At 44.9% G+C, this 25,110-nt stretch overlaps 1 protein-coding gene across 3 annotated transcripts in view; it reads left to right on the forward strand.

The window, feature by feature from the left end:
• The window catches only part of LRRC25 (leucine rich repeat containing 25), a 150,054-nt gene extending 137,727 nt beyond the window's left edge, over window positions 1–12,327 (forward strand). Inside the window, exons 2-3 of one of the 3 annotated variants that reach the window (XM_040417647.1) lie at window positions 5,931–6,798; window positions 11,978–12,327. In XM_040417647.1, coding sequence (XP_040273581.1) covers window positions 5,939–6,798; window positions 11,978–12,146 — 1,029 coding nt within the window. In that variant the 5' untranslated portion in view covers window positions 5,931–5,938 and the 3' untranslated portion in view covers window positions 12,147–12,327. Of the gene's footprint in view, window positions 1–5,928; window positions 6,799–11,977 lie in introns of all 3 variants that reach the window. The other 2 variants (XM_040417649.1, XM_040417648.1) reach the window with 2 other exon arrangements.
• Window positions 12,328–25,110: the final 12,783 nt, after the last annotated feature.

Here is a 25,110-nt window from a genome sequence, read left to right on the forward strand (position 1 = left end):
GATAACGGGCAAAATCTCGTAGCAGCTCTGGGCCCAGCCAGTTTGACGCACATCCCTTGCCTGGCGCATGTGCTGAATATGGTGGTGCAGAGGTTACTGAAACATGACCCTGATATGCCAGAGCTGCTGAAGAAAATGCGGGCCGTGTGTGTGCGCTTTCGGCGTTCTCACACTGCTGCTGTTCGCCTGTCTGCTCTGCAGCGTAACTTCGGCCTTACCGATGACCGCCTCATATGCAACATACCCACAAGGTGGAACTCCACCTTGCACATGCTGGAGAGACTGTGCGAGCAGCTGCAGGCGATAGTGGAGTTTCAGCTGCAGCACGCATGAGTGAGTCGCTCTGCGGAACAGCACCACTTCACCACCAATGAGTTGGCCTCCATGCGGGACCTGTGTGCTGTGTTGCGCTGTTTCAAGTACTCCACCAACATGGCCAGTGTCGATAACGCTGTCCTCAGCATTACTATCCCAATTCTATGTCTCCTTAAAAAAAACTTCAGCCAATGATGGAAGAGGATGTGGCACAGGAGAAAGAGGAGGAGGAAGAGGGATCATTTCCACAGTTATCAGGCCAGTCATTTACAAGTGGCTTGGAGGGTGGGTTCCTGCACAACAGACGCCAGGTACACAACTGTCCAGCCAGGGCACAGTTCTGCAGGATGAGGAGGAGGAGGAGGATGATGATGATGATGAGGAGGAACCGTGTTCACAGCAGGAAGGCTCCCAAAGCAGCTTATAGCATCAATGGAGCGTAGATGGTGGGGGTACAGAGGACACAGACTATACACCTCCCACAGAGGACAGCTTGTCGTTTCCTCTGGGAAGCCTGCACAACGACTGCCATGTTGCCCACATTTTAACCAGTGCTGATTACTTGGTGGCCACCCTGCTGGATCCCTGCTACAAGGACAACGTGCTGTCCTTAATTCCGTCACTGGAGCGTGATCGGAAGATGCGCGAGTACAAGCGTACGCTGGTAGATGAGCTGCTGATGGCATTCACATCTGACAGTGAGGGCTCAGTGGAAGAACAAGGCGAAGGCAGAGGAGGAGGAAGAAGTTGCCAACGCAGCTGGGGCACCACCAGCATCTCAGAAGGGAGGGTTAGCATGGCCGAAATGTGGAAAAGCTTTGTCAGCACGCCACAACAACCAGCACCAACAGCTGATATTGAACGTCTTAGCAGGAGGCAGCATTTCACCAACATGGTGGAACAGTACGTGTGCACATGCCTACACATACTGACTGATGTATCTGCCCCATTCAACTTCTGGGTCTCCAAATTGGGCACATGGCCTGAGCTTGCCCTTTACGCCTTGGAGGTGCTGGCCTGCCCTGCAGCAAGTGTATTGACCGAACATGTGTTTAGCATGGCGGGGGGGTAATCACAGACAAGCGCAGCCGCCTGTCTATAGCCAATGTGGACAAGCTCACGTCCATTAATATGAACCAGCCATGGATCCCACAGGACTTGTCCGTACCCTGTGCTAAGTAGACAAGCATACCGGCCTCACCCAGCCATTGTTATACTCCAGCGCACTTTCTCTTTGCATTGCACCCCAATGTTTTGGGGTCTTCCCAAATTTATAAAAAAAATAAAAAAATTAATAAAGCAAAATAAAAAATTAAAAACTACAAAAACAGTGTTAGCTACCTCCTCCTCCACCGCTGCTTCCACCTGCACTGCCACGTCCACCACCTCCTCAACCTCCTACTCCATTTTGACCTCCGCCTCCTAGTTCAAGATTATTATTTTTTATTTTTTTCTATTCTATGTTATTTTAAGTCATTTCCCTATCCACATTTGTTTGCAGGACAACTGTTCTGCTCTTACCTCCATTTTGCTTCTTTTTGCAGCCCTCTACAGTAGACCTTACTATGACTATTTTACAGCCATTTTAGTGCACCAAAGTTCAGGTCCCCATTGAATTCAATTGGGTTTGGGTTCGGGTTCAGGTTCGGGTCAAGTTCGGGTCCCGAACACAAACTTTGACCCGAAGTTCGGCCAAACCCAGCAAACTCGAACATCCACGGATCCGCTCATCCCTATTGGTCATCCAAGAAGTTATACTGATTGCGAGATTTAGACTTGTTCCCTTCTTTTGGATCCATTTCTCAGGATAATAGACTGAACTGGATGGATGCATCTTTTTTCAGCCTTACACACTATGGTGCTATGAAATAATTATCCCAGTGATGTCATAGCAAATGGGTATTAATTAAATATTAAAGCTTAAAGGGAGTGTATCGGATATGTTTTCTTACTAATTAAAACCAGTGCTATGTAGTCTTTTTTATAACTTTTTTATTTTCTGATTGTAGTTTTTTTAATTCTATTTTCTGTACATGATTTTGCAGGTCCCCTTCTTTCCTGAACTGCTGTTGGCAGCATTAAGAGATATGTTTTAAAGTGGCTGTCCTTTAAAATAATTATAAACACTGACGTCACAGTAGAGAGAATAAACACTGATATTCCCTTGCATGTCAATTTTGTCTCTGCAGGCAATAGAGCTCAGGTGTAACTGCTTCCTCTGCACTCCTATAGTTATGCCTATGACCATTTTTTTTTACTGTACTGAAGTACACTGCAGTGTTAAAATGTTTTTTTTTTTCTCTTGATGGTTGCCAATAGAGATGAGCAAAGTTTTGAAAAATTTGATTCGACAATTCGCCGAAGTTCACCAAGAAAGTCTATTTGTTCCAAATAAAATTTTCACAAATCACTATAAATCAGGTATAGCCAGGCCACTCTGTCAACAGGCGCCATGGCTGCTGGGTGTCTGCTGTTTGGCTCCCTCGATCCCTCTGGCGGGGATCGAGGGAGCCAGAGTGTGTATGCAGTAGCCCCAGTCCTCCTGTGTGATGGTACCAGAGATGATACGCAGCATTTAGGTGGGAAAACCTTCCTCAAAGCAATAAAATTCAGGGATTCACAACAGGGATGCCCTTAATCTCATATGGAGATTAATCTCATGTGAGATCCCTTCCTACTATGAACCTATTGGTATTTCGCTTTTAAAATTATTAAGGTTAAAACCAGATGCTGAACATGGTGGATGGATCAAACATGGTCACTGGATTATTGCAGCAACACTTGAGCGCTTCCCACGCCTTTCACTATGCTCACCTCACAGGACGCTGGCAGACAGAGTGCTGGATGAGGCTTTTATAGGACTGTGACATCATAAGGGATAGCTACTTGTGGATTGGCTGGCTACACAGCATTATGGGTGATCTTGAGTTTCCGGGCAGCCACCTTTTTAGGAAAACCTGATTTGTTATTACGTATCACGAGGAAATTCAGCTTTTCCTAAACTTTGGACTAAATTCTGTATCGAATGCTTTACTTTGCTCAACACTAGATGCAAACTACACAGAATACTTTTTATTTCTAAAAAGGAACTTTAGGGTGCTATTACACGTAGGACGATGGTCAAATGTCACGTTCAGCAGTTACCAGTAATTGCCAGACTCTGCCTGTACTTGCAAATTGAAACCACAGAAAGTAAAGATGCAGGCTGACAATTAGAAGTAAATGCTGCTGAAAGGGTACACAGTTTTGAAATGTATATATCTATATAGTGTGCCCGCAGTCCACTGCATAAGAGGATCATGTAATGTCAATATTGCACTATGAATCTCACAGGATGTGTGTGGGGGTAGACAGTCAACTTGCTGCTCCTGCAGGTTTGGAAGGGGCATCAGTCTGAACCTGCAGATCCGATTGAGACCCCTACTAACTGTTTAGTGGTGGAAGCCCCATGGCATGTGCCCTGGGCGCTCTACCTTTAATTCAGCTCTGGTTGTAGTACATATTCCCAGATAAGCAAGAGTAATTTCTTTTGATTTATATGCTGAACATGTCCATACTTTTGAAAGTCCAAGGAGGGACAATGACAGCAATTTGTTTATACTAAGACAAGCATATAACTCCAATCATTGCCTGTCTATACATGCCCAATCCTGCCCAGTCGCCACACAGTAATTATTCCTCCGTACTGCCCCCTATACAATAGTTATGCCCCCTTTACACTCCCACACAGTAGAATGTTCCCTTACTGCCCTCAGACAGTAGAATGCTGCCTTAGTGAACCGATCATTATAGTATGTCCCCTTAGTGCCACCTCACAGTGAGAAGGCGCTTTGTGCCCCTACACAGTAGTTACAGTATTCTTTTTATAGTGACCTACTTAGTAGTTACTCCCCCTGAGTGCTCCACACAGCAGTTATGCCACCTTAGGTTCCCCACACAGTAGAATGCCCCCATAGTGCCCCACAAGTAGTTATAACCTCCTTACAGTAGTGTTGCCCACATAGTACTCCCCACACAATATTATTAAAAAAAGCAATACTCACTTAGCCCTATTCCTCCCATGAATGGATCACATCATGCTCTCCCCAACAGAAGGCACCATGCGATCATGTCATCACACCTGCTGAGCTGAGCCTGAGAGCACACAGGCAGGACATGATCCTCAGCCTGAGAGCTCTCCAACACAGCTCAGACTGCACAATGAAGTCATCGTACTGTGCTTGCTGCCAGGGAGAGCACAGAGCAGAGAATAGTAGAGCAGAGAGCTATTTGCTTCCTAATCCACCTTTGTATTTAACTCTATTTGCATCCTGAGGATGCAGCTACAGTTGAAATCAATACGTTCTTAAGTGGCCTTGGGACTGGAAGACAGCTGCTATAAATTCGGGATGTATGCATGTCCATATCCTATAATGGGTCTAGTATTTGCCAAAAGACTATCCTTTTGAAATATATTTTGGCAGTTAGCACATTTTCTTATTATTGTGTTACTGGTCGCCTACAAACCTTTTTAGTACAAGGGAATCCAGTTAAAAACATTAATACAGCAAATCTTGAAAACAGAAACTGCCACCTGCATGCTGCTGCTAATTCTCACAACACATTGTACTAAATGAACACTATATGGTACTGTTTTGTTGGTCATGTGTCAGTAATTTGTACATTCTATGTGCTCACTGTTTGTGGCCACAACCACATCAGTTGTGATTACAATATGGCACCGCTGTTTTAATAATTAAATTGTGATAATATACAGACTGTTATGTGGGCACCTAAAGATGACTGTGTGGTCTGGTGTGGCATTTCAGTGGTCTTTTGTGCACTGTATACCATTGGTTTGTTTGTGAGACTGATGAGGAAATACTAATACTGTGGGCATGGTTATGAACAAATATGTGATTATGGTAAAACATTGTCCTACATCGTCTTTATTTTTGGTTTTCAATTATTTAAATGTATACTTTAAAATAATTATTCCACAATGATGTTACATGTTTTGATTACTATTTATCAGTTTGAATTATTCTTAGGAAATACTCATGTGTTCAGATGTTGCTGGTACATACCTTTTATGACACCTGTTCATTTGCATCCCTGTCAGGACAACTACCTAATACTATATGTCCAGTGTGAAAAGAAGTCCCTTTTAGTGCACTGAATCTTATTGCCTGGCCTGCACAATAGTCACCACCGGTTGGACAGAGCTACTGGGCATATTCATCCGCACACACTGGACAAATTAGGTGGACATTCTGAAGCGGAAATCAAGCAAACAAAAGACGTTGCAATATCCAGTATGTAGCAGCACAATATGTAGACATAAGAGTATTTATAATACAATATTTCATCATGGTGACAACCCCTTTAAGTACTGTATATATTATTGTCAATAAAATTGTGCTGGAGAGCAACACATACACATTTCCTACATTGTACAAATAGTAGAATGATCTTCTATATTTGTTCCTTAAAGTGTAAAACTCACCTAGATAAAGCAAATTGTGTGTGCTTTGGTTGATGGAATTGGGGGGCACCATGTCTAACCTCCATCTTAAACCTTACTTTCACATGTTAGATTTTAAATAATAATAAATAACAATGTTTCTGTCTTTTAGAAAAGAAGATGTGGACGGTAATGATTCTGATGACCTTTCTGTATACACCTGCATACACCATTGCTGTAAGCAATCCATGTAATACATTAAATGGTACTATACTCATTTGGTCAAAATTCAACAATTGTTCGAAAGTAATCTTAAGGCATAAAAGCATCACAGCTATTGAAACGAGTCAGGAAAGTCGTTATGACAAACTTATCAAATTGGATATTTCTGATAATAATCTTATAAGACTTCCTGAAGATTTTCTATTTAATTCTGTTGGTTTGGAAGAAGTTCACCTAGGTAACAACAGTCTAGAGAGCTTACCAGAAATGTTTCTCATAAATTCATTTAGGCTGAAAATTTTAAGTCTTGAAGGTAATCCACTACGTGAAGTTCCTGCAAGTGTTTTCCATGTGACTCTTGTTACCCTGACCATAGACTGCAAATGTGAATTGGTCAGCAATATTTCGATGCATTTAAATGGCAATGCTACAAAATACCCAAAATTGTCTGCAATGTGCCAAATGTCTTCAGAGTGGATAAACCTAAAGGACTTCTATGAAGAAAACTGTGGAAAACAATACTTAGCCCTGTACATTGTTTTACCAATATTGGTGATAGGATTGATCATTGGAGGTGTAGCTCTGTATATGTGGAAGTGGAAGAGAAGTTCAACAAGTTTAGAAAACAAGGGTGCCACAGACAAGTCACCTGCTCATGTGCAACAACGTTACACGTCAAGGAATACGGAAGGAATTGAGACCACTTTAAGCCCACACCAGAGAAAAGATTATGAAAATGTTTTTGTTGATCACTTGCGGGCTACTGAAACAAAATCTCATGGCTTTATGGGAAATGAGCATAAACCAAGCACTCAAAGGTAGGAGGTTGTGTTAATTTTGTTTTATATTACTACTGTGTAAACTGTTTTGATATAATCTTCGAGCGTGCCACTTTTCCATAGGGTCTATGGAAGAGTACTCTGCCATCTGATCTGACTTTATTTGTTGGAGATGCAGCCATCTAACACCCAGAAAATATTAGGCATGTTCCTTTTACTAAGAATATGGTGAAATGCATATAGGTAGATTAGGTTGGCTCACTGACTGCATAGACAAGGGTGTAGACTAGAGTCAAGTGAGCAGTTGTGTCTTGTACACCTAGAGCAACAATCAATAAATGCAGAAACTAATAGATATTGGAACTCAAGACTTTTGCAGTATCTTATATTTATTCTGTTAATGATGCATAAAATATACCCTGCGGTAATAACCATAAAATGATCAAGTACTCAATGATAACAAAGCTCAAACATATATGTATGTAAAATAAATAAAACATTTGCACAGTTCCATTTGAACTAAATATATATTCCTAAATACACGAATTCCAATATTGGCCAGATTCAAATCTACTGCAATTCTGGCATAGGAAAAAAAAAATTAATCCCGGAACCCACTGGATCTCATTGATTATAAAGAGGTCCATCAGATTTCCAGTGTGGATATTGTAATTTTGATGGACAAAATACTATTGAATGCTTTCAATCCACCAATAACGCACACTGTGAATACCACTTACAGTACATAAATGATCCAATACCACTGATCTAAGGGATTATTTGAATAGAGAACATACTGTATATAGATTCTAGTTTAATGATGCATAAGAAAATAGATAGTTCTATGGGCTGCATGCTGCTAAAACTGTTAAGACGAAGTCTGTTATGACCACAAATATAAATTGCGAAATAAGATTAAGACATGGTTTGATTTGTAAACTACACATTATTAAAAAATTATAAATAATACATTATTTGAATTTTTTTTACATGCATGAGCAAACATACAGTACTTTAAGCATAATTAGTTGAACATGAACAGGATTGCTTCAGAACCATATACAGTGCCTATGTTGGGATTGATGTCAAACCAAGTCAGGATGCTCATGTGGGAAGGAGCCTACTATAGATATTGTAAGTGAAACCGTAAATCTTTGTATCTGCATTCAAACCAACGGGAGCAAGTGTTTCAGATTCATGTATCATTCTATTACTTTTTCTGGGCATATGGGTTAAAAAGTCCCTATACAGTATGTAATGCTGTCAAGACAAGATGTTTTGGGTTACTTCAATGTGCCTGTTTAACCCCTTACTGACATCTGCCATACATGTACACAAAATATCTGGTGGGGACAGTAGCCAGAAGGTACCTGCAGTTTTACCTTTTATGGGGACCCCTGTTCTTTGCTTTTCCTATCAGCTCAACCAGCTATTATGTCCACTTTTAGTGCACTAAATCTTATTGGGTGACCTGCACAATAGCTGCCACTGGTTGGACCAAGCTACTGGGAATATGCATCCATCCACACTGGACAAATGTGCGCATCATTTAACTCCTCAGATGCTAGATGACAATGGCATCTGAGTGGTTATGACTAGGAGTGGACTGCTCACATTGATCAAGAAACCTGACCAGCAACGAGATTGTGGGAGCCATTTGACTGCGATGGCAGCCTTGGGTATTGTAAATGTTCTCAGGCCTGCCATAGATAATGGGGTTCTCTGGGAGTGATTTAAAATAGTTGAAAACAACATGTCCTAGAATGCAAGCAGGAATGGTTGCCTCCACTTGCAGAGCTGCCTAGTCGGATGAAAGGAGTGGGCCTCACTACACACTATACCCCCATTAAGTTCCTATTAAATGCTATTAAGGAATAGTGATGAATGGCAGGGGTCATATTCGAATTCGTGATATTTTGCAAATATTTTGTAGAATATTCATCATATATTTGCAAATTCGTATATTTTACTCAAAAATCGGCAAGGTAATGATCGTGTAATATGTGAATGTTGCACGCTCAATACAGGTGTGAGTCAAAAACCAATATATAGCACTATAGAATATAGTGCTATATATTCGTTTTTAGAATATTCGTCATTTTTTCCATTTGAACACATGATTCCTCCCTGCTTCTTGCTTGTGGGCCAATGAGTCATTGGCCCACAAGCAACTTAAGCAGGGAGAAATCATGACTTCAGAAGGGAAAAAATGACGAATATTCTAAAAAAACGAATATATAGCACTATATTCAATAATAATACACGCCAAAAAAGGCTTTAGAACATATAACTGCACCTCACAAGGGCTAATAGGATGCAGAAATATTTCCTAGTAATACACCCTGTCAATGGCTGTGTCACACAGCAATTACACCCCAAAAAAGAGAACGGATTGCTAGAATTACAGAGGTATCATCTATTGCAAACCTTTAACCAGCAGTATAATTGCCATTTGGATTCCCAGTCAGTGCAGCAAGGTATAAAAGGATTGTTCCTATTACGCAGGCTGTACACTCCCCTAGAATGATTCCTCCCTATCCTTTCCCTACACTTCTAATGCTCTTTCCCTGAACTTCTATTCAGCAAAATAATAGTTTTCAAGTCTTTGCAACATGTGCAGCAGAAATCTTTGGAAAAAATGCGATTCGTTACCACGAAGCGTGAGGAAATTCGGATTTGGTGCAAATCAAATTTTTCCTGAAATTTGGATCGAATTCCATTTCATCAACTTCGATTGGCTCATCTCTAAATGTAACCTTAAAGGGAATTTTTCACCTATATTTATTCTGCCAGTTAAAACCTGATTTTGTCACATATCTGTTTTTCTGATCTGTTTTTCTTGTAAAGTTCTAGTTCCTGAACAAATTTATGGGAGCTGCCATCTTGCCTGAGCTTAAGAGCATTTAAAGAATTGCTTTACAGCAGCCACCATAAGCCATAGACACAATGGTCAGGAGGGGACCTCATTGACTTCAGTAGTAGAGTTTTTTAGGCATGTCCTGTGACCTGTGCAGAGGACATTGTACAAGGAAAGAAAATATAAAACTTTGAGAATCACCTCTTGTGAATGCTGTGTAATAGTGCTGCTATTAGGTTTATTGGTGCGAAAACTGCAGGATTTCAAGAGGTCATTTACTATACTGAAATATGCCTATATTAGCGGCTCAACGGTTAGTTGTAACTTTGTCCTGCTTGTGCCAGGTCTAAAATTGCCGGTGTGGTGTGGACATGGAAGAGCCGGTAGGCCTGTCGTAATCATTGTTTTATATGCCTGTTTCAGGTGTAGAAAATGGTCTAAATGTAAGACAGCTCGGAAGCGATCTTACATTTAGAACTGTCGTTGGATGCGCCAAAGTTATGGAGACTCCTACGACTCTTCATGGCAGATCCACCACCAGCTATGGGCCTTTCTTAAGACTGGCTTCTAAGATACAGTCACTTAAAATACAGTGACATGAAAAATTGATTTCAAATCATAAAAAAATCTTTAAAAATAGGTGTAGCATAAAAACTTAATTTAAACAATAGGTCATTTTCTAAAGACACATGGGGCCAGATTTATCATTAGCTTAGGTCAGAATAATGGAGTGAAAAAGTCCCAAAAAAGTCCCAAACGCTAAAACTGCGCACAAATTTGCGACTTTTTTCTGCTCTGCACTATGCTCGCCAGTTTTCAGAAAGTGGGCGTGTTTTCTTATGTAAATGAATCTCTAGACAGATTTACTATTGGGACTATTTAAAAAAGTCGCAAAAAAGTCGCAAAAAAGTCCCAATTTCACTCCAGTGAGGACCATGCTTATCTTATGAGACTTTTTAATAGAACATGCGACTTTTTCATAAAAACGTGCGACTTTTTCGTAAAGATGTGCGACTTTTGTAAAGCTGCTTACTGACGGATAAACTGCTACCGTCAAACCAGATTTATTACAGTCTTAAAGGGCCGATCATAAATCTGACTTGGCTAAAACTGACTTTAGCCATATGTGAAAGTGGAGTGAGCTGTCAGAGTAATGATAAATCTGGCCCATGATGTTGATTATTGCTTTTGTCATCATCCTTCTGGATTATTATAGTAGCTTGTCTTGATGCACAGAACTTCTATCTTAATGTTACTGTGTCCCCTGGTTAAACCAAACATCTACTCCACTTGTGGTACCAGTGCAAGCATGGAGTAGCCTCTAAATGTTCCTACTCACCCTTACTTTGATGTATCAATAAATACTTCCATATACTACATACATGATTTATGCTTTAAGCACAGATATAGGCACTATACAGGTATACATTAGACAGTTTTAGCCAAAGTAGAAGGCTGGCAGCATTAATTGATTCTGTTAAGAGAGTAGGCATAGGTGGGGAACAGGGCAACTAAAACAAGGCTAGCCCTAGTGATTGACAGTTGTTTTGTGAACTAGTGGAAATTTTGGCCAGACGCTGGTTCTGCAATACAGTAGCAATTTTACTAACTGGTACAGAACTGGACTGAACTAGTTACAAAACCCTTTAATCCTTTTTGTCCACACAGGGATTATGGCTTCTGTTTCTACAGGATCCCAAATTATGATTGGTCATGATTCGCTTGATGGAAATGCATTATAGATATGGTATATAGTATACCCATGATCAACTTTTAAGAGTCACTGTACTTTCACCGAAGTTCATTTCATTTAATAGACAATAGTGTAATTAGCACATTTCTAAATCACTTCTGCCTGCATCCACCTGAAAAAAAGCTATAAAGGCATGGCCACTAGGGGTCTCACTTCCACCAAAAGTCCACTGCCTGTTACTGGTAAGATCTGTCCCTAGTAACAGACACAAAAGATGGTTCACAGGAAGTGGGGACTTATCAGAGTTTGCTGAGCCTGATAAAAGAACTGCTTCTACACTTAAGGTCGCAGGAGCCTCCTGTGTGTCAGTGAGTGTGATTTCACTTACTCCAGAGCTCAAAACAAAAGTAGTGTAAAGTAAGGGAAATGAGGTCACTATACTAACTACTGGCAGATTCCACAGAAGGGAGATGTTCCTGCTTGTGAGAGAAATGCATCTAGCTATGAAGCTGAAACAGGGAATAATATGGCTCAGGAAGGCATTAGGGAAGCCCAAAAATACATATTCTTTTGCAGTTTTGATTTTACAAAGAAGCACAGTTTTGCTTCTTTTTTTTTTTTTTTTTCTACTCAGGTACACTTTCACATTGTTCTCTTTGTTTCACCAGCAGCAAACATACAGCAGAGGAAGACGTATATCTGGAAAGTGAGATCAATGACGGTGACCAACCAATTTACACCAACACCCAGGGGATTTATTACAATTACTCAGAACCTAGTTTTATGGAAGGCATGAACAAAGAAGAAGATGATGTGTACATTTTACCTGATCAGTAAAGTATCTGTTGTCCATATGATACAGCATGTATAATGGGTCAGACATTACACCAATGATATCTTATTGCACCCATAGCAATCATCAGTATGAAGCTACAGTTAATGCCACACAATCTGCATTTATTTCTGTCACAAACTCAGCAGTGTAAGCCTGGCCATTCATGTAAGATACCTGTCAACAGAGAGATATCACTTCCAATCCTTTCATACACACGCATGCTTAGTAGTAGGAAAGAATCTTAAGAATATTTGCAGCACTCTAATATGAATTGCGTCAAACATTGCAGTGACATGGGTGAATAAAGACCACATTGCTTGACACAATTCACATTGGAATGTGTGGATTTTCCTTTTATGTGTACTGGAACCCTTTATCAAGGTCTGATACCCTTGCACCCAACTCATTTTCATTCACTGTGGAACTGCTGTGTATTATATAAATAGGAAAATTGATGTTACAGTTACTTTTGGCAATCACGTGGAGATAGGGAAAGGGAAGAAGTAAATACAAGCATAGAACCAACAGTAATTATAGCTAACTAAGATTATAGCAGAAACTTCAAGGAAAATAAAATTACCATACATGGACACTTTACACACTTTGGTCTCTCCAGTCCCGTTTTGTCTCTTCCCCTTATTTGCTCATTACAGAAAATGAAAATTTTCACCCCCTATTTAGCATATATAAGAGATGCCTGATACACTGTTTGAAGTGAGTAGGTCATAGTAAAACAGAGTGCATACTAATGAGGTACATTTCATTCAGATATGCAATCATATGCATGATTCTCTACTGAATTCACATAAATGACTATCATTATTTTTTTTAAAAATCACATTTCTTATAAAAGGATTGGGTGGGCAGTTGAAATCCAATATGCCTATTTTTAACTCCTGCAACATCTGATCTTGAGAGTCAGGAGGTCCCGTTATACTGTAGATGCTTGACCAGTCCTCCCAAAATCAGTGAGTTTGGCCGCAAACATTTAATATGTATGGCCAGCTTAAGAGATACGTCTGCCTTAATGATGTATTTCTGTCATTCCTTCAATATGCGTATAGTTCATGTATAATAAAATATATATATCTCTTTTGGTCACCATTTATTGTTTATCCTTCTGTTATTTTTAACATTGTGTAGTTCCTCGAGTAGTGATCATCAGAATCAGAACAATTCTAGTCGACAATGAACACCCTTTTAATACTTTAAAGTGAATATATAATAAAGACTTTATATAAGAAGTAGTTTGTGAATATTGTACACACAATTTTGTATGTTTTTACTGTATTGCAGTAATGGTATATGGTTGTTAAACTTGATTTACATGAAACTAGAAAATGAATTCTTGATTGTATTTTACTCCTTAGGGTTATGTGATAATTTGCCTAACTTCGTACATAGGTGTTAATTTGCATCAATTTCTTGATTCTCTGTGTCCTACTTGTATCCTATGGTGCACAACTGAAATTGTTTGTTACATACCATTCATTTAATGTTTTCAATAAAATAAATGAAAAAAGTCAGTTTGCATTTCTAAAAAGAGTTATCCAAGACTGAATACCACCCCCCCCCCCCCCCCCCTCTTACAAATGCCCGGACCCACAACACAGAGCATACTTACCTGGTCTCCGACGTTGATTTCCATCTGGATCATTCAATGGCAGTTTTCACATCTTCCCTGCCTGCATAAAACATCCATTGACGGGAGGATGCAGCCAAAGGCAGGCTGTGGCAGTGACCTGTACCCTTGTGTCACATGTGAAGTCAGACATGATGCAAGAGAGCAGGCCACCACTACAGCCTGCTATTAGCTGCACCCCTCCATTGACAGATTTTGTTTTCTGCAGGCATGGGAGATGCGTAGATGGCTGTGGAGCGATCTGGCAAGGTTATAAAACAATTTTTGTAACCTCATTGAGTGTGTACAGTTGTATGGACTGTAGTTTGTAGATCCAGGAAGCTTCAGGAAATGGCCGGACTGGAAGGGGGGAGAAAGGGGGGCCCCTAAGGGTAGGCCCACATGACGGGGGGTTTGGTTAGTGAGCCCCAGGGAGATTAGGATTGGGGTAGCAGGGGGTGGGGTGGATGCAGGGGGGTCGTATTGGTGGGTTTGAGCAGGAGGGGAGGAGCGTAGGGGTTAAATAGAGTAGGGGGACAGTGGACGGTAGCCATTTTGGTTACCTGAGAAAGCTGGCCAGACCTGTTGCAGAGATGGAGCAGTTGGAAGCGGCGATTCAGGAGCTGCGGGCGGCAGCAGCGGTCCACGGATCGGCATGGGCCCAGGAGCAGGTTCGGTTGTTGCTGAGGGGGGAGGCTGAGGCTCCTGTCTTGCCTCAGCCACCTTTAATACGGCCGCGGCGGGCAAGGCCGCCGGCGCGCTTTAGTCCTTCTTCATCCCCCCCTCGGGCTCAGCGCCGTGTCCGGAGCCCTTCACAGGACCCTTCACGTCGGGCGCCTCCGGTGCCAGCTGCTTCAAGGCCCCGACGTGGAAGGAATCCAATTGGTAGGCGGAGCCCCAGGGGTGGCCGGGCCCGGCCATCTCCTTCATCCAGCGGCAGCGGCGGGGGTTCTGGACCAGGTGCGGCGGGGGCCCCCCTAACTCCTGGCAGGGGGGTGACCGCCCGGCGTGGGAGGAATAGGCTGCAATACGGGGCTGCTGCAAGGGAAGGAGAAACGAGCAGCAGGCCCTCCGTTCAGTGTGTGAGGGGTAGCTCCGCCCACAGTAGCTCCGCCCACCGTGCCTCAGTTAACCCTAGCGTCCCTGGTCTGAGGCTGGCCAGGGGACAGGCAGAAGGGAGAAGATGCAGCAGGACGGATCCAGATTGCCATAGAGAGTGCTGCCTTGCTGCTGACCCCAGCTCTGCCAGGAGGCAGAGTGAAGAGGAGAGCTCTGCCCCTCAGGATCCAGTCGTGGAGAGACGCATCGTCCCTGGTACCAGCGTTTCCAGGGGACAGTATGAAGATGGATTGGCGGCGGGATCCGAAGATCTGCCTCAAGGGACGGTTCGTCTGGAGTCAGGAATCGCGGCTGATGGGGACACAGCACCCAGGCAGCCAGGTGAGATTACTTGGGGACCGTTAGCGCAGGTAATGCAGGGCATGGGGGTTGGGGGGGGTAGTGGCCCGCAGGCGGATGTCAGCAGGGGTTTAGGGCAATTGTTGGGGGGTTTGGCGGGATTGATGGCTAGTTGGGGGGTGGCGGGGGGATCCCCTTTACAGGCGTGGGGTGTACAGGGTCCGTCGGGAGGTTTCGGGTTGGGGGGTGAGCCTCGGCGGGCATTACCGGGAGTGGGGGTGTCAGTGCAGACGCAGGCGGGGGCTGAGGCGGAGGAGGAGACGGTGCGGGTGGACGATAAGGCAAAGGGAGAGGTGTATGTTTGCTTTGAGGGGCCTTTGGGGGCTCATTTGAAGGCGGAGGTGCGGGAGCGGATTTGGAAGGGGGAGTATGTAGAGATTTTTTCTTTGCTCCCCTTGGAGAGGTTTAATCTAGATAGGGCAAAAAAGGACGAGGGTAAAAAAGATGAGGAGGAAAAACGACGGTTCAGGTTGATTCCACGGACGTTTGCTAATTGGTTGCAGGCGTTCGCTATTTTGGCGAGTGTGATTGGGGAGAAGGCGCCGGAAAATTGTTCGGCGCTGTTTTGTTATCTCGATGCTATAGGCGAAGCGTATAGGGTTTACGGGGGGGTTGCCTGGTTGCGTTACGATGAACAATTCCGGCAGAGAAAAGCGGTGCGTCCAGACATAAGGTGGGATCACAAAGATATTGCCTTATGGCTGAGGGTGACGGCACCTGTTAGATCTGGGCAGCCCTTTCGGGGGGAAGGAGGGAGCGGGGGGTCTTCCAGCATGGCGTCGGCCTCAGCAAGAGGCTTGTGCTTTGCCTTTAATGAAGGAAACTGTAGATTCGGGGTTAAATGCAAATTTAAACACGAATGCTCAGGTTGTGGGGGGAACCATGGAGTGGCAAGATGCTTTAGGGGCGGGAAGCAGAAAGGGGATGCCAATAGCAAAGGGGGCGACGCCGGTCAGACTGGAAAGGATGGTGCCTTTTCTCGCTAGGTATCCGGATAGGGCAGCGGCGGTATTGCTTGAGGCAGGGTTTGGGGAGGGGTTTAGGATTCCGTTTGTACCAGGGGGGGCAGTGTTGTTAAAAAAGAATTTGCGTTCGGCTAGGGAGCATTCGGAGGTGGTGATGGATAAACTAAATAAGGAAGTGTTGTTGGGTCGGATGGCGGGACCGTTTCAGGAGCCGCCTTTTGCGGATTTGCGAGTGTCACCGCTGGGAGTGGTCCCTAAGAAGGAGGTGAATAAGTTTCGGCTTATTCATCACCTGTCTTTTCCAAAGGGTTCTTCGGTCAATGATGGTATTGACCCCGCACTTTGTACGGTGGTGTATACGTCATTTGATGCAGCGGTCGCGTGGGTGAAGCGCTTTGGGGCGGGGGCACTCCTAGCAAAGACGGATATTGAAGCGGCGTTTAGGTTACTGCCGGTACATCCGGATTGTCACCATTTGTTAGGCTGTTTTTGGGAGGGGGGTTTCTTTGTGGACCGATGCTTGCCCATGGGGTGCTCTTTGTCATGTGCCTACTTCGAAACGTTCAGTTCGTTTCTGGAATGGGCTGTGATAGACTCATCAGGTTGTGCATCTCTGATTCACTACCTGGATGATTTTTTGTGTATAGGCCCCCCGGGTTCGCGGGTGTGTTCCTTGTTGTTGGAAACGTTACGTTCGCTTTTTGGTTGGTTTGGGGTTCCGTTGGCGGCGGAAAAAACGGAGGGTCCGGTAACGGTATTGAGTTTCTTGGGGATTGTGATTGATTCCGAAAAGATGGAGTGTAGACTGCCAGTAGATAAATTAGAGGATTTAAGAGGGAATTTGGTGAATGCCCAGAGGAAGAAGAAGTTGCAGCTACGGGAGCTTCAATCATTGTTAGGGAAACTTAATTTTGCTTGCCGGGTCATGCCTATGGGAAGGGTTTTCTGTAGACGACTGGCTAGGGCGACAGCAGGTGTGGTTTCGCCTCGTCACTACATTCGGCTGGGGAAGGAATTGCGGGCGGACTTAAAGGTGTGGTTGTCATTTTTGGAAAAGTATAACGGTCGCTCGTTATTTATGGGGGATGTGATGGACTCGTTTGACTTTGAGCTGTTTACAGATGCGGCGGGTGGTTCCGGTTTTGGTGCATTTTGTGGTGGCCAATGGTGTGCTGGGCAGTGGCCGGTAGGGTGGTTTGAGCGCGGTTGGGTGAGGAATTTGGCGTTATTGGATCTCTTCCCAATTGTGGTGGCGGTGTTATTGTGGGGGGACCGTTTTCGGAATAGGAAGATTCGTTTTCACTGTGATAACATGGGGGTGGTGCAGGCTATAAATGGTTTGTCGGCATCTTCGCCTTTAGTGGTACGGCTTCTTCAGCGGTTGGTGTTGGAGTGCCTGTCGCTTAATGCCTGGGTGGTGGCGGTGCATGTCCCGGGGGTGGAGAACTGTATTGCTGACGCCCTCTCTCGTTCACAGTGGGATCGTTTTCGTCAGTTGGCTCCGGACGCGGAAGCTACGGGCCTACCTTGTCCGGCTTGCCTGTGGGATCTGCTGGAGGAACCGTGAATGGGCTCATTCAAGCGTCGTTGGCGCCCGGTACATGGGCTATGTATGTCAGAGCTTGGGATCATTGGGAGGCTTGGTGTGTGGATCTGGGGGCTAGGATGGAGGATTTGGAGGTAGCGTTGTTGATGTTTTTGGGCCATTGTAAGGAAGAGGGATGGTCAGTTAGTAAAATTAATGGTTGTATGGCTGGGCTGGCTTTCGGTTTTAAAATGAGACGGATGTTTGATTTTACTAAGTCGTTTCTGGTGGTGCAGGCGTTAAAAGGATGGCGTAGGCTGCGATCAGGGGTGGATACCAGGAGGCCGGTATCGTTTGCGTTATTGTTGGAATTGGGGGAGCAGTTGAGGGGTGTGTGTAATTCAGTGAAGGAGGTCCGTTTGTTTAGACTGGCTTTTTCGCTGGCGTTCTTTGGGGCGCTTCGTTTGGGTGAACTAGTTTGTCCGTCGGTGTATAGACTGGGGGGGTTGATGAGGGATGATGTGGATTTGTTTCCGGATAGGGTGGAGTTCGTTATCCGTAGATCAAAGACCGATGTGGAGGGTCGGGGTCATAGGGTGGTGTTGTTTGCGGTGGAGGATTGTGATATGTGTCCGGTCAGCTGTCTTCGGGAGTATGGTTCACGGGTGGAGGTGGGGCTAGGTCCACTGTTAGTTCACGCGGATGGGTCCTATTTGTCCCGTTTTCAATTTTCGGCAGTGTTTGCAAAATGTTTGCAGGGGTTGGGGCTGGATCGGGAGGGGTACTCCAGTCATTCGTTTAGGATTGGTGCAGCCACTGAAGCAGCAAGGCTGGGTTTGGGGGATAAGGTCATAAAACGCATAGGACGATGGGAATCTACGCGTTTTAGGTCATATGTTCGGCTGAATCGTTTAAAAAAAAAAAAAAAAAAAAAAAAAGGGGGGGGATGATATTTTGCTTTATGTTGGCAGTGCTGTTCTTGCATTATTTTTCTCGTTTCAGGTGCAGCACCCGCCCTGGTGTGGATTTTGGGACACTCCTATGTTTTCTGGGGGGCCGTTCGGGCAGCAGTTCGGCCGGACGGTCAGCAACTAGGTTTCGACAGGGCGTCGGTGGTGGTAAGATGGATAGGGCGCAGGGGCATGATTTGGAGAGGGGTGCTGCCGGAAGTGCATCGTTTTGCTCGGATGGATAGGGCACCTGACGTGTTGGTGATCCACGCGGGTGGAAATGATTTGGCTGCGAGACCTATCAGGGAGCTGGTGAAAGATATAAAATGGGACATGTTGCGGTTGTGGTCATTGTTCCCTGGGTTGGTGACCGTGTGGTCAGACATAGTACCGAGGCGAGTCTGGAGGGAGGCGAGGTCGTTGGAGGCAGTAAATAAGGCTCGGGTTAAAGTTAATCGGGCGGTTGGGCGGTTTATGGCACGGAACGGGGCAGTGGTGGTCAGGCATAGGGACTTGGAGAGCGGGGTTGGTTCCTTTTGGAGAGCGGACGGGGTGCACCTGAATGCAGTAGGGGTGGATATGTGGAGCCTGGCGCTGCAGGAGGGTATTGAGGTGGCCCTGAGGATGTGGAGGAACGCACAGAGTTGAGGAGTCTAATCTGTGCGTTGGTGGCGGTGGGGGGTCCTTGGAGTTGGTTACGGTGGAGCTGGAGGACATTGGGAGGGCCCCCACGGTTGGGGCTGGACTCCCATGGTGGCCCAGCTGTTGAGGGGGGGGCCATTCTGTGGTGCTTCCGAGCTGGGGGTCACGGCTGGAGGCAAAATGGCTCACCCCGGATCAGCAGCTGGGGGATTTGTGGGGCTCTAAGGACCTCCCCCGTTAGGAGGAGTCATTGTTATGGTTTATGTTATGTTGTATTTATATTAATAAACGGCTGCTGTGGCCAATATATTCCAACAGGTGTCTGAGTCTTTTTGGGATGGTTGGGTATGTTGGTATATGGTGGGGGCGGAACAGGTAAGAACAGTTAGTTGTAGTAGGGGCGAGCAAAATATGACCAATACCCCCGTCAGGAAATGGCCGGACTGGAAGGGGGGAGAAAGGGGGGCCCCTAAGGGTAGGCCCACATGACGGGGGGTTTGGTTAGTGAGCCCCAGGGAGATTAGGATTGGGGTAGCAGGGGGTGGGGTGGATGCAGGGGGGTCGTATTGGTGGGTTTGAGCAGGAGGGGAGGAGCGTAGGGGTTAAATAGAGTAGGGGGACAGTGGACGGTAGCCATTTTGGTTACCTGAGAAAGCTCCCTCCCACCCTCCCTTTTAAGTTTGGATGGGGGGGGGGCGAGGCGATGTGTGCATGGGGAGATGGGATCGGTCTTGTCACAGTGGCGTTGGCGGTGGGGGGTCCTTGGAGTTGGTTACGGTGGAGCTGGAGGACATTGGGAGGGCCCCCACGGTTGGGGCTGGACTCCCATGGTGGCCCAGCTGTTGAGGGGGGGGCCATTCTGTGGTGATTCCGAGCTGGGGGTCACGGCTGGAGGCAAAATGGCTCACCCCGGATCAGCAGCTGGGGGATTTGTGGGGCTCTAAGGACCTGCCCCGTTAGGAGGAGTCATTGTTATGGTTTATGTTATGTTGTATTTATATTAATAAACGGCTGCTGTGGCCAATATATTCCAACAGGTGTCTGAGTCTTTTTGGGATGGTTGGGTATGTTGGTATATGGTGGGGGCGGAACAGGTAAGAACAGTTAGTTGTAGTAGGGGCGAGCAAAATATGACCAATACCCCCGTCATGCTTTCTAAGGGTCTCAAATCTGTGTTACTGTAGGTACCTATAGGTACAGTATATGGTCAATAGGTATCGCTAGAGATGAGTGAAGTTTTAAAAAAAATCTATTTGGATGCCTCCCAAAAAATTTGATTCAATCAGAATTATTTGTGACAAAGCACGTTAAAAATCAGCTATTTCCCAGCTGCAGAGAGTTTGCTTATCATTGTACATTACTGTGCATTGCAGAAACATGCATAGCTAGTTCACTGAGGTAATTAAACAGTTACTGTACGTCAGTATGACAGGCAGTTGACAGGCATCACTCTTGGAATCAGTTCGCACTTCACTTATTTGGTCAGTTATAGGACCAAAACTGATCAAATAACTCAAGTGTGAATTCATCCTTACAGGTCAATGTTAGCATCAGGTATAAAGAACTGTGCAGTGGCCCAAGATTGTACTATAGAGTGCAAGCGCGCACTTCTTTTACACCATTAGCTGAGGAATCAACACAGTGGCCCAGTCACAGAGTGGGGAGGTGGGGAGCAAAAGCAGTGGCAGTAAGAGCACAAGATGATGGATGGCAGTAGGAGCATATTGCAGCAAGTATGTGGCATCAGGCACATTGGAGCATCCGCATAGTGGCTGAACCAGTTGACCAGAAGAAACGGGTCTCTTTTGACAAAGTTTGGGTGTGGCACCCAGAATGATCTAGTCTGATGCATCAGGCACTGGTGCGTGGAAATACTGGCTGATCCATGCCTGATTCATCTTCACAAAAGTCAGTCTCTCCGCATTTTGGGTGATACGCAAGTTCTCTTTTGGGTAACTATGCCACCTGCCGCTTTAAATACCCGTTCTGATGCCACACCACTGGCCGGGTAGGGAAGCTTGTCAAGGGCAAACTCGGCCAGTTGCAACCACAATTCAGGTTTGGCTGCCAAGTAGTCCAGGGGATCTTCAATGTGGGATTGCAGGGTGCAGTCCAAGTATGCCACTACCTGCTGGTTCAAGTTCTGCTCCATGTCTTGATGCTGCTGCTGGTGGGTGGTTTCTTCACTAGGCAGGTGAAGAAAAGTGCTCATTAGAGACTCTAGACTTAAGTTGCTGATGATGGAGCTGGTGCTGCTCCTGCCCCCCCCCACCCCCCTCCAGCAGCCATGGCAGTGGTACATGAGAGCAGAGAGCACCCCTGGTCAGAACTTTGTAAGGATGGGAAATAGAGCACATAGGCATAGGCCTACTGACTATTTAGGATATCTTAATAGTTGTTCAGTTTATCCTCCCTCTTGGGTGGAAAAAAGCCCCCCATTTTGGACTGATAGTGAGGGTCTAACATAGTAGAGAGCCAATAGTCATCCCTCTGCTGAATTGCGACAATTTGGCTGTCATTACGCAAGCAACTGAGCATGCATCGGGCAATTTGCGCGAGGGACTCGGAGGAACTCCCTTCCTCCATCTCCACTGTATACTGCCACGGTGTGTCGGGGTCATCTCCCTGGTCTTCCTTATCGCCCTCTTTCTCCTCCTCTCCACCAATTTATGTATACATTGCTTGTGCGTGAATTCCCTCCTCCTCCAGTTCAGTCCCCACTAAGCTCAGGTGGCCTTGAGATGTAGGCGCTACATCTCCTGTCCCCTGGCCAGCCAGATTTGGCAGAATCTGTTCCAGGACATGAAGAAGTGGAATGATGTTGTTCATCCCATAGTCCTGGCGACTGACAAATAAAGTGGCCTTCTCAAAGGGCCTGAGCAAACATCAGGTGTCATACATGAGCTGCCACTGGCTAACTGGTAAAGTTACACAGGGGAGTATCCTGTTTGCCTGCATCATCAAGAAATCATTTATGGCCTTCCTCGGCTTATATAGTTGGTCCAACATGTGGAGCGTAGAGTTTCAACGGGGGAGAAGCATTGCATATCAGACAATGGTGGGGAACACCATTAACATAGATGTATTTTTTCAGCCTTATAAACTATGTTACTGTCCATCTAGTTCAGCCTGTTATCCGGCAAGTTGATCCAGAGGAAGGCAAATAAAACCCCCTGTGAGGTAGAAGCCAATTTTCCCCAAATTAGGGGGGAAAAAAAACCTTTCCGACTCCAATCAGGCAATCAGAATACCTCCCTGTATCAACGACCCATCTCTAGTAGCTATAGCCTGTAATATTATTACACTCCAGAAATACACCCAGGCCCCTCTTGAACTATTTTAGTGAACTCACCATCACCATCTCTTACCGTAAAGAATCCTATTCTATGTTTGTGTACAAACCTTCTTTCCTCCAGATGCAGAGGATGTCCCCTCGTCACAGTCCTGGGGATAAATAGATGATGGGAGAGATCTCTGTACTGACCACTCATATTTATACATAGTTATTAGATCTCCCCTCAGTTGTCTTTTTTCTAATTCTGCCTTTGCAGCTCAAGGAGGGTATGCTTAGCAGTATAGGAGTGGCTGTGCAGTTTGTGCATGCACAGTTTCCTGCCCATTTTCAGGATGTTTTGCAGATGGGTGGAAAACTTTAGGAACCGCTTTACAACCAGATTAAACAATAAACATGTGTGCCATGTAGGGAGCATGGCTCAGCCCTCCTTGAAGTAGCACCAACACAATGTTCTTCCCGTTGTCAGTAACCATGGTTCCGATTTTCAGTAGGCGAGAAGACAGACAGGATTCGATTTCTTGATGGAGGACATGGAGCAGTTCCTCCCCTGTGTGGCTCTCTTCGCCCAGGAAAACTAGGTGCAGAACAGTGTGACACCGCCATGCCCTGCACATGTGGTATGCTGAAGGAGCACTCTGAATTATGCCTGCAGTGACTGGGCAGAAACCACATTTACCCAGTGGGCCTTAAAGGACATATATTGTCCTTGATCGTAGTTACAGCTCCACATGATAGGACTGCCATGAACTTTAGAAGACACAGACAGGCTGTATGACTGTCACGGTCTTCCCAGGCCACTTTATGGTGACGCTGCATGTGCTGACACATGGCCATGATGCTAACATTGGCACTCCGGCCACACTTTGCCTTATGCCCACAGATTCTGCAAATGGCAATGTCCTCTGGCGACTTGATTGCCACACCGCAAAGTATGTCATTTCCCTCCCACCACTCCATGCTGACTGCCTTCTACCACTGCCTCCATGAACCCCTGCACTGCTACTTCTTTCCAGACAGGTAGGCACCTGCGTAGTGGGCAGTCTACACCAGGCACATTTGGTTCCCGACCTCCCACTGCTACCACCCTGCTGGCTCAGTGACTGCCTCACGTGCAAGCTGCCACCCTCTTCTCCTAATAATAATGAAGGCCCCTCTTCACCTGGCTCCCACGTGTGATCGGCTACATTATTGTCCATCACTGTCTTTACGTCACTAATGTCACCCTCACCAGTCTCAGCGTCACATGCCTGACTGCTCGCAACACCAGCTCCCATGTGACTCTCATCATCGCTACTTGCCCACCTACCAGAGGAAGCAGCAGATCTCTCCTCCAGATCATGGCTGGGTAGTAGTTGCTGACTGTCCTGTAGAATTTCGTCCTTGCTTAAAAGTGGAGCCGAAGACATACAATACTTCGAGCTGAAGGAACAGAAAATGACAGAGGCAGGTTCAGGACAAGTGGGGGCACAGGGCTTGTTCCCAGGCCATGACAACTAAGCATAGTGTCAGAGGAACCCACCGACTCCTGGCGATGAAGTAGAAGACCAAGTCAATCATTCAAGGACAGCTAGGTGGCTTGTCAAAACACAGCCTCTAGATGACACTGGCAGCTCTGGCCAGTCGCTGTGACTGCTGCTACTACCCCCTTCTTCTGCTGCTACTACTGCCAGCTCCAGAAACATTTTGGCCACTGCCCGTTCCCTTAGAAGGGCCTGTCACCTGTCTGTACAAACATACTGTAAATTAAAAGAAACTGCAATGGTAATAGAGCAATAGTATCAGGCCGCCATTTCACCCAAGAAAAAAAAATAAGGAATGGATATACCTATATATCAACTAAATACACCCCAAAACTGATTGTATCAGACTGCAATTTTAACCCAGAATCAAGGAAAAATTGAAGTACTTATATATAAAATAAAAACAGTTTGATTCTGGTGTAAAATTGCAATCAGATACAAAGTGGAATCTCTCTCTCATATTTTTATTATAAAGATATACATTATTACTAGTGTTGAGCGTGAATATTTTAATCTCAAATTTCTATCACGCATATCAGCACTTTGAGAATTTGCTAAATTTTAGAATATAGTGCTATATCTTTGCGAATATTCTAGATTTTATTTATTACTAGATAAAGCTATAATATTTTTTCACCTATTAGAATTTTTTATCCTTAATAGCTATCATCCATAACTTTTATTTTTTTGGTTATTATTTAACCTCTCATTAATTAACTTTTATTATAAATATTTTCCTACCTATCATCAATAATTTTTTTTGTAGATGCTATATTATTTTTTAAATAAATTATTACCTATAACATACAATAGACAACATGTAACAGACAATCACACAAAGGCTATATATCAAAAGCCGGATATGTGCAAGCCAACAATCTATCCATGAGACAGGTAGTCAGCATACCTTTCAATAGCAGCCTTGTATGCAATGAGACATTCAATACCAGCTTCTTCTTTTTTTCCCCTTAGATAGGAATATTTACACTC

Source organism: Bufo bufo, chromosome 2 (genome assembly GCF_905171765.1).
Source record: "Bufo bufo chromosome 2, aBufBuf1.1, whole genome shotgun sequence".
NCBI classification, from domain to species: Eukaryota; Metazoa; Chordata; class Amphibia; order Anura; family Bufonidae; genus Bufo; species Bufo bufo.